The following is a 10,680-nucleotide window of genomic DNA, read 5'->3' as shown; positions in this document are numbered from 1 at the left end:
AACTTGCAAACACATTTGGAAATCATGATGGTTTGAACGGGGAGTCTTGCGAGGATGTCGATGGTGATTTCTTGTGGAAGATCATTCAACCTATCGATTTCCATAGTTTAGAGCAATTGGGGATTAATCAAGCTCGGAGAGAAGAGAACAAGATTAGGCAGGTTGTGATTGTGAATTTTATAATGCTAATTCTTGAATCATATTCTTTCTAGGATCGATATTAATATATGCAGAGTGAATCAATCTCTAGACTAATTCTTCTATTATTAATAAATTATTTCGAATTCTTTTATTAATTAAATTTTCTTTTACCCGTCATTTTAAATCATATTCTTTCTTGTATCGTATTAATATATCCAGAGAAAATCTCTAAGACTAATTCTTTTGAATCATATTCTTTCTAGGATCAATATTAATATATCTATAGTAAATCTCTAGAATAATTCTTCTATTATTAATAAATGGTTATCAACGTAACATAGTTTAGTGGAGAAGATTGTAAGCAATCACTCTATTTTTTTTGCCAAATACTAGTTTAACAGGAATTGTTTTCTTATAAGAAGCAATTCCATTTCCATTATGTGAGCAAAAAAATATGTAGTACTACTATTTATTTATCTTTTAGAGCCGCACAAAAATACATTTACAAGCTATAAAAGTGCCATATGTCGTGATGAATATCCAAAAATATTTGAAAGCAACTACTAAAATTTACTAGTAGTAAAATTTAGTAGTCATAGTTGGTAGATGAAATGCATGGATGTGAGCCCCACGATTGAGAATGGATATATGGACCCCATTTAGATTATGTGGACTCCATAATCCAAAATTAGTAAAACTGAAATAAGACATTTATTGGGAATGGACAAAAAAAGGAACAATGAGACATTTATTGACAGACTAATAGAGTAGCAAGTTTTGAAACGACATACCTCATCCGTCCCCTAAAAATAGAAACTCTTTCCCTTTTGATCAATACCCTAAATATAAAAACTTTTTTTTAAAGAATTTTCTTTCTCTCTGGTACTCATTTTCCACTAGCATACTCTTCTTTCTATTTCTCATACTTTTTCAATTTTGCGTTAAAAATCGTGACGTTTCAAAAGTTCCTATTTTTACAGGACGAAGAGAAGATAGTAGTTTAATAGTCCATCCGTCTAAGAAAATGTCTCATTTATGGACGCACGGATTTTAACTAGAAATTGATAAAATAAAAAAGAATAAGAAAAAATAAGTAAAAATAGGAAAAAATTGTATAAAGTAGTATAATTTTTTTTTTAATATTTATAAGTACGTAAAACAGTTGGGCAGTTCCACAACAGCAAAGCAAAACAGCTCACTAAAATGGATCCACTACGGTCGTCTATTCCGAACAACAACGATGGTGAGATCGTCGCCGTCGACGGTGCGCATATAAGTTTATTAATCATCAAACATTCTTGAATTTTTTTTTCTGTTTCTTGGTATTAATCTTGAAATTCACTGTTTGGACTGTATTCTCACTTCAAGAATTTTTTGTTTCAGTATCGTTCTTGAATTAAATTTCTGTTTCTTTTGGATTCTCACTGTTTTTTGGCTTGGTGCAAAGTTTATTTCCTGCCTCTTTTTGGGATTTTTTGTTAATTTAAATTAAATGAAAAATGTAAAATTCATTTACACATAGCCATTAACCGAGCTATGTATAAATGGCTTATTAGGCTCCGGAAAAGTATGAGTGTAGAGAAATGAACCTTTTGGTGGTTTTTGTATAATTTCATTGCCACCAATAAACCCCAAGAGACTGTGAGCCCTTGAGAATTTGAGGTCTTCAAAGACAGGGAGGCGGCAGAGGTCAAGGCCGCATGATGAGAATGCAACGAGACAAAGTAAGGGGACTCCACTAGATCGCGCCATAACTTGCAAACACATTTGGAAATCATGATGGTTTGAACGGGGAGTCTTGCGAGGATGTCGATGGTGATTTATTGTGGAAGATCATTCAACCTATCGATTTCCATAGTTTAGAGCAATTGGGGATTAATCAAGCTCGGAGAGAAGAGAACAAGATTAGGCAGGTTGTGATTGTGAATTTTATAATGCTAATTCTTGAATCATATTCTTTCTAGGATCGATATTAATATATGCAGAGTGAATCAATCTCTAGACTAATTCTTCTATTATTAATAAATTATTTCGAATTCTTTTATTAATTAAATTTCCTTTTACCCGTCATTTTGAATCATATTCTTTCTAGGATCGTATTAATATATCCAGAGAAAATCTATAGACTAATTCTTTTGAATCATATTCTTTCTAGGATCAATATTAATATATCCAGAGTAAATCTCTAGACTAATTCTTCTATTATTAATAAATGGTTATTTACCTATAAATACATGAACTTTCATCATTTTTTGAAATTTCTCCCAAACTTTACTTTTTGAATATAAAACCATGAACTTTAAACTTTTCTGATTTTTTCCCAAATGAAAAAAATTGAAACTGATGTGGCCACTAAAATTTAGATAATGCACTAAAACGATATAGTTTTGATTTAACTAATTTTAAAAAATAAAAAATAAAAACCCGCTTCATCAATTTTCCACTAAAAATCATCCACCTCACATCTTTCTCCTTTTTCTTCTTTCTCAGAATTGCCGAAGTAGGAGATCTGCGGTCGCCGCCCGTCCTGGGGCTCGACGCTCGACTGCGGTTCTGCAATATTTCGGGTGCGAGTGCGACGATTTCGTTTCTGGGTTTTGAGTTGAATGGATTTGAGTTGAATTGACAGTTATATTATAAATTTAGAACTTGTGAATTGCAATAATAAAATCATTATACTCAAGTAATTAAAAATGGTAAATTTATATATATTTCTATTTCAATTAAGACACAATCTTTGAAAATAACTGCAGATTTCTAATATTTTCATATGAATCTGAAATGTGGCATCCATGACCCGAACCACATATATTTCTATATATATTTATATTTTATTGAATATTTATATTGTTATTAGCCTAATTAATTAAGTACACAAAGATAATATTTGATAAATATATATAGACTTGATATGTATATTATAGACTTGATATCTATATTATAGATGAGATAATAATATTACTTAGCTTCACATTTGTCAAGAATATAAATATTAGAAATATGGTATACGTATAAATACCGAACAAAATACATGTATGCACTAGTTATCAATATTTTAATATGCAATAGCTTACTAAATTTAAACATTGGTCTGTTATATGTATTTGAATGACGGTATCGGTATATGTTTACACGTGGATAATTATTCAATAGCTAAGCAAGCCTATATTTTTGATTCATTTAAGCTACTATAAAATTTGTATATTGCATTATCATTTGTATATAGGGATGATAGTTGAGTTTTTCTAGGGTGGGATACTCATTCATCCATTCATATTTTAGTTAGACGCTATATAGGTAACAAATAAACTTAAGAAATATGTTATCGAGCATTCACTGATATTTAATCAAGGATTATGAAGGAAAGTTAGGGCCTCAGCGGCTAAAATAAAATCTCATAATCAGGTTTGTATTATTTGGTCTAGTGCTATGTGTTGAATTTGAATGAGTAATTAACTTATATGGTGTGAAATTAGTATGGATATGTTATATATATTATGTTGGAATTATTGGTGAAATATGGTATGTATATTTAGTATACTGGATATGCGGGTGGTGCAACGGATATGTTTACATATAACATTGGAATCATATGCATCATTGGATTAAAGAGGGTTTGTGGGCTAACCTGGGTATGAATCAATGACAATGAATCTACGGGTCATATATGCAATGACAATAAATCTACGGGTCATATACAATAGAATTCCCGAGCAGACACCAGATTTGATTTGTTACATAATAGTAAATTGAACAGAGAGATATATCACATATGATGTCATGATATTTATACAAACTATATGATATTTATGTTTATGATTATGCATACAAATTTAAAATATTTGTAAATAAACTATTAAAGTATGTTGATGGTGATGTAATTTATTTATTTTAATTTATACTATTTGTTTATCATAGGTATATAGTATATTATTGGGGTTGGGGTGTGATATGAAATTTCAATTTGAATATATATTAATTCTAAAATCCCAAATTAATTAAGGACTATTGAATTATTTATTTTCCAAAATATCTAATACTTCAAAAAATATGTTCTTCTCCATTCAGACTGGTTTATAACCCTAATTTTTTCATTCGCCGAGACCGCTAAAGCTGAGATGTTCACGAGAGGGACGAAGCGAGCAGCCATATCCGAATCCGCTCAATTCGTAAGTTTGTGTTCTTACTCTGCAACCTCTTTTTTTGTAATTTAATTTATTTAATTGAGCTTGTTTTGTTGTAAATTAATGTGCAGTCGGAGAGCAAGAGAGTAACAATGGGTTCGCCGCTTGATGCGCTCAAGCCGGATCAATCGAGCCCCCAGCTGCCGTTGGATGCAAAGAGGGCTGAATCATCAAAACAGCATGTGAGAGCTCTCAACACCCAGTTTGCAAGGTCCTAAATTTTACTGTTAAGTTTGTATTTTTTTTCTCGATTGGTTGCTATTTCATATTTTTTGTGACTTTTTTGTTATTATGCTAGTATTGAATTGAAAATATGAGATGGTGTAATTCGTAAAACTGATGATTAGATTAGATTGGATGAGATGGTGTAAATGCGGAAGTGTATACTAGTAGATAGAGTTCATTCTGTATTTGTAGAACTGTTATGCTTGAAAGCGCTGAACGAACTAACAACGTACAATTCCTTGTTTCGAATTGAAAATCGGTAGCAGTAGTCTAGACAATTGTGACAAACTTTAGGCATTGTTGTTCATATTTTTTTTTTAATGCTTGCATCTTCCTTTCTTGCTGCATTTCAAGTTATGCAATCAAATTTATGGACAATGTTATGTTGCTTGTATCCATAACTCAAATTTGCATATGTTTAAGCTTGTTTATCTATGTAGTGTTCTTGGTGTATAAGCTGTCAGGATGCTTGTCTCCATGTTTTTCTTTGCATTGAATGGTTCGAACTTTGAAGTGTGCGTGCTGATATACATGTCTTTCTCTGTCCAGTTGGGTGCAAGCTCAGCTAAAAAACCATCCAGATGAGCTTTGGGAAGATGGAGCTCAGGACTACTTAAATCATGCTAAAAGCATCATGGTAATTGGTTAGAAGCTCCTTACCTTGTTAGGCCATATTACATGTGTCTTGCACCATTTCCTACATACCTCTTGTCATGGTGAAAGAAGAGTCTGATTCCTATGAAATTTTAGTACTGTTTGTCTATCGTTCAGACTTTTCGTGGGCATATTCATGAGATGTTGAATCATTGATCTAGGTTGTTTGAGTGAACGTTAGCACCTAGGAAAAGAACGGAGATTCTTCTGGTCATCAAGTTTCAATTCTAATGTGCATTTAAAATTTACCAAATTTGTTGAACCTATGTATGGTGCCTATTTATATGTAATTTGAGTGAGCGTTGGAGGTTACACATTTGATTCAATAATACAACAGGTTGCTGAACATTACCTGGAGGTTTAACCAATGGAATGTGTCTCTTGCATCTTAAAAATAGATATCATATACGCTGTCAGGTAGCCTACTCGATCAAGTTGTAACTTGATTATTGTTTACTGGAAGTTACAGAGAATATTTTCTCCAGGGATGGGATATCGGTTATTTCACGTGTGTATGGCATATTAGGAGGATAATCCAAGATTAAATTTATCTAGCATTTGAACTCAAAATATTTTTGGATACTACATTTGGCATTGATGCAAATTGCACGACAGCTTAGATTTTATATACATTGTTTGTGTTTTTTTAATCTTTTGGCTTCAATTGCAGGACAAATTTACTGATGTTGTTAACTGGCTGAAAGCAAATGCTGCAAAAGGAGAGAGTCCAGGCGAGCTTCGGTGTAATGATGCTCAAACGAAACCCACATCAGATGTTGAAAAGAGCAGTCCTAAGTTAGTTTTGGGCAAACCGGGATTCCCTTCATTTTCTTCAGCTTTGTCACCAAGTTCTGGTAGTTGGAATTTTGGGAATGACGCTCAATCTAAACCTGCATCTGGAATTGATAAAAGTAGTCAAAGCCTAGTTTGGGCCAAACCCGGGATTCCTGAATCTTCTGTAGCTACGACACCAAGCCTTGGAATCTCGCCTCCTGCAGATGCCTTTAATAAAAATTCCTCTTTCTCGTTTGGAGGTATTCATATTTGTGATATTTATGAAGTTCTCTTACACAATTTGCTCTATTATACTATAATTAAATTTCTCTGTTATAGGTGCTTCTAAACCTGCATCTGGAATTGATAAAAATGGTCAAAACCTATTTTCGGGCAAACCTGGGAATCCTGAATCTTCTGTAGCTACAACACCAAGCTTCGGAAATTGGCCTCCTGGAAGTGCCTTTAATAAAAATTCCCCTTTCTCGTTTGGAGGTATTCATGTTTGTGATATTTAGGCAGTTCTCTTACTCAAATTGCTCTAATATGCTGGAATCAAATGTCTCTGTATTAGGTGCTTTTTTGTTATTTTTTTCTGACAGGTGTCACATGCACTATTTAGTCCTTTCTTCAGATATTTGTGTCAGAGTACTTTTGTTCTGTGATAAGATGCGAAATGAAATGGAAATGTGTCATTTTTTTGAGCCTCAACTGTTTTAAGCAAAGCTATAGCATGCCCTAAGTGAAAATAATAGTTTAAATAGATCTATGCATCAAAAAAAGGATTTACCAAATGGTAACTCAAAATAAAAATCGAACCTTTATTGGCTGAAGGCAATGTAGTATCTCGCACCATCACATGCAAAACTGTTTTAAGTTAGGAAAATTTTGCTGCGCATCGTAACACCTCATGTGGAAACAGTTAAAATATATATTTTCCTGAATCTTTTAACCGTCTCTGTGTGATTTATAAATCAATCTGAAGATATGGTATTCAGTCTTTCAGGAATGGTAATCTTGATTGAACCTATCTGTTTTAAATGTCATTTTGGATGTATTTGTTGATAATAAATCGAATATAAATGTTCCCTCTGATGATAAAATATACATTATGCAGAACACTTTGTCTTCATCTCTTCAACAATAATTGTATGATTTGTCTTTCTATCGTCTAATTCCATTATGACTCACCTAAACCTTAAACCCTTGTAAACCCTCCTCATGATAAAATATGTTATTTGTAATCCAGTTAACTCATTTGAATGAAATCTGATTTTGTTTCCGTGTCTTCCAGGAAATCAGTTGGCCACTGGAAATTCACATGCAGTTCCACTAAGTAACGCAACTTCTGGTGAGGCTGATGGGGGTAAGAGGTGAACTTAATTTTATGATCAAGTGGTTCTCAGTAAGATTATATCTTCTTATATGCTTGCACAATGTGATGACTCATCACATATAGTAAGGTTGGACATGTACCAAGATATGATATTAATTTTCTTTTCCTTTCACCCCTTCTATGTTTCTTCTCATCTCTTCATTTGAATTAATAATTGGGGAGAGCTCAGACCCTCCATTTTTCTGTTAAGGGCCAGCCATCATGCATTGCGCACACCGTACTTGCTAAATCCCATAGTTTATAACTAGGACTACATTATCTAATTCCTCACATCATCTTATTTTTAGGTAGATAAACTTTTTTATTGGTGGCATTTGCTATACTGACATCAATGTTGTTAAATGGTTGTTATGAGCATTGGCTGGTGGATGTGGTAATTTTGAGGTTTCTGCCACACCACTATCACTACACTGTGGCATGTCAGTTTTGATGCGGTGGCTTGTGGTGGCTGCCCTGGTGGCAGCTATGGCAGTTTTAGTAGATATGGCGTTGCTAGTTCGAATAGGAAAAGAAATTGATATCTGGGGCAACCAAACCGTTGACCCATTTTGACCAACCCATTGAAAGCTTGCCATTTAGTTTGTAAGCTATATCACGACCTCTCACCCCCCACATTTTCTGACTGGTTCAATATGTTTAAACTCTAGAATTTAGTTTTATCTTATCTTTATCATACCTGCCACATTATCTGCCTTAGCCTTATGGTGGGTTTTCGGAAAACTGTCATAACCCACCATCCGCCATTAGCAACATTGATTGGCATGAAAGCAACAAGTTCTCGTTCCTCTATCAAAGAATAATGGCGATAAAATTCTTGCTCTTTACTTTTTAAGATGTTTGGAAAGAGGTTGCATATCGATTGCTTAAGTTATTTACTTTGTTTCTTGTGTGGTCTTATGAAACGCAGATGAGGATGTTGAACAGCCTAGCAGTCCATCTGTAAAGAAAAGCCAAGAGGAAGGAATTGTTCTCGTGCATGAAGTAAAATGCAAACTTTATGTTAAGGTACGCATGTGGTAGAAATAGACTGACCATCTTGTTGGAGAGAGATCATAGAGGAAAGAGCCCAATCTTGGTCAACAGAAAGAAGATGTCTTTAATACTGTTTACAGTCGCAACACGTCTAATGAAGTATACATGCATGCTAACAGTTTTCACATGCTTAAGGAATTTGCCTTTTTTGTCCCCCCCACCCCCCATCATCTAATCTTCTGACTTACCCAAAGGGATTCCTTAGGATCAAAATTCTAAAGTTAGTTCCATGAGTTGTAAGAACTAAAGCAATGATTTCTTTAATGTTTAATTTCAATTTGAATTACCTTACTTGATGAAACATCTATATGTTTATTTTTTTTGAAACCTAATGAAGGCGTCTAGTCACTTTGGTCACTACTATAAAAATATAATTTGTGGAACTTACTCCGAAGTGCAGTTGCTAGTTGTTTGTTCACCAACCCGCCCTATAAGACAGTGTTTACATGTTTGAGCTCGTATGCCCTTATGTGCTATTGCAATTTCATGAATCTGTCTGACAATATGAACACATTATGCTGTAGAAAAGTCTTGAATCTTTTTTTCCTTTTCTGGTTTCAGCAAATCTGAAATGTAGCATTATTGCTACATATCATTACATTCTGATGAAGTAAAAAGCTTTTATTTTTCGTTAAGATTCTTGATTTTCTGCATTATACTTGTTTTCTTCAATGAGAGGTGATCTGCGTGATGTACTGACTTCCAAACTAGATTATGATTGATTTATCAGAAAATTTATGCTTCTTCATGCACTCTTGTGCATGCTTTCTTTGTTACCAGTCAAGTGATCCAGAAGACAAAGGTGACTGGAAAGATAAAGGCGTGGGTCAACTTAATATCAAATGCAAAGAAGGCATTAGTAAGGGCACCAAGGAATCCAAACCGGTCATTGTTATTCGTAATGATGTAGGTTCCTTATGATATGCTGATAATCCTTCACTTTATTCGATTATTTAATTCTGGTAATATGCATTTTGTAATCTTGTTTCTCCACACACCATTTGATATTTTACTTGTGATTTAACTGGAAATGATCCTTAGTTTTGTTACTTTTATGTGCATATATGCCTGAAATACATAGAGAAATGGAGATGAAGATGTACTGCTTTAAAGCCCTGACCAATTTTTTATTTCAAGTGAGATTGTTTATTTAGTCAAATTTAGGAGGTAGTTGGTCTGTATAATGGATACTTGTGTTCTTTACCTAAGTACATATGTGCTGATACTGCATGAATCGATTGAAGAATTAGTTGACATGATGAACTTGAGACTGTAAGTCTGTTGATCATTCTGCTCACGGCCTCCAATTATTGCAGGTGGGAAAGCTGCTGCTAAATGCTTCTTTGTACCCGGGCATCAAAACAAGCAAGCAAAAAAATTCAGTAGTAGCAATATTTCATACTAAGGTAATTTACTGCAGTTTGGTTATCACCTTTGTTCTTTGCTTTCTCTCTCTCTTTGACATGTGTTTTTTAAATAATCATTATTTTGTGGCTGGATCTTTCTGATATATTCCTTCTGCTTATTCTAGCCTTTTATTTTCTAATACAACAAAATATGGTTTGCTCTTGCTGCTTATAGCAAATGTATAGATATATATGGATAAAACAAAAACATCAATATTGATCAACTATTAATATTTTGCCCAGCAATTAATGGACACTTTCTCAAAGAATAAGTTGATTAGTTTCCCTTCTTTTCCTGAAGGCTGATGATGATAACAACGATGCTGTCATTGCACGGACCTTTCTGATGAGAACGAAGACAGAGGAGGACAGGGATAAACTTGCAGCTGCAATTCAGGAATATGCTCCTGCAGGCTGAGTTTCGGAGAAATGCCAAGAAAACATTGTGTGTTGTACATCTAGCTGAAGATCACCATTCTGCGTAAATGTGGTACAACGGTGATGGTCCGTATTTAAAAGATGTGTAAAACTAGAGGATTCCCCAAAATGCTGAAGGCCGTAAACGCCCTACAGATGATCGATTGGGTTGCTTGCACTCTGGATAGCATCGAAAGCGGTCAATTCCCGACGATGCTACCGAGTTAACATCCAAACCTAAAGACTTTTAAAGGGCGTATAGACTTTTACTCCGGAGAGAGGTGTATTTCCATTGTAGCTACATTGTTTGCTTAAGCTTTGAATTGGGATTGTGTATCATCATGTATTAGCTTTTACGACTATTTTGTAATGATAAAGTGCCAATTGGTAATTTTTGAGATTCTTTTTTTAGAGATATCAGTATATTTCATTATTTGTCATCATATAGAGA

The 10,680-nt window shown here is 33.8% G+C and overlaps 1 protein-coding gene across 3 annotated transcripts; it reads left to right on the top strand.

Moving 5' to 3' along the window:
* Window positions 1-4,169: 4,169 nt before the first annotated feature.
* Window positions 4,170-10,627, top strand: LOC125196515 (Pleckstrin homology (PH) domain superfamily protein). Of its 3 annotated transcripts, none has more exons than XM_048095053.2 (10): window positions 4,170-4,310; window positions 4,397-4,536; window positions 5,100-5,187; window positions 5,875-6,238; window positions 6,318-6,473; window positions 7,273-7,329; window positions 8,282-8,379; window positions 9,187-9,312; window positions 9,723-9,812; window positions 10,114-10,627. In XM_048095053.2, the coding sequence occupies exons 1-10, from the start codon at window positions 4,260-4,262 to the stop codon at window positions 10,228-10,230; spliced, it is 1,287 nt and encodes a 428-aa protein (XP_047951010.2). In that variant the 5' UTR covers window positions 4,170-4,259; the 3' UTR covers window positions 10,231-10,627. The 3 variants fall into 3 exon arrangements, with proteins under 3 accessions (XP_047951010.2, XP_047951008.2, XP_047951011.2); XM_048095051.2 differs by having other exon boundaries at window positions 7,273-7,344; XM_048095054.2 differs by lacking the exon at window positions 4,170-4,310 and having other exon boundaries at window positions 4,397-4,507; window positions 7,273-7,344.
* Window positions 10,628-10,680: the final 53 nt, after the last annotated feature.

The sequence above is a fragment of the Salvia hispanica genome, chromosome 4 (genome assembly GCF_029641045.1).
Source record: "Salvia hispanica isolate PSC_SH4W2 chromosome 4, Shi_PSC_v1, whole genome shotgun sequence".
Lineage (NCBI taxonomy): Eukaryota > Viridiplantae > Streptophyta > Magnoliopsida > Lamiales > Lamiaceae > Salvia > Salvia hispanica.
The sequence above is the reverse complement of the archived record's forward strand: the minus strand, read 5'-3'. Positions and strand labels throughout refer to the sequence as shown.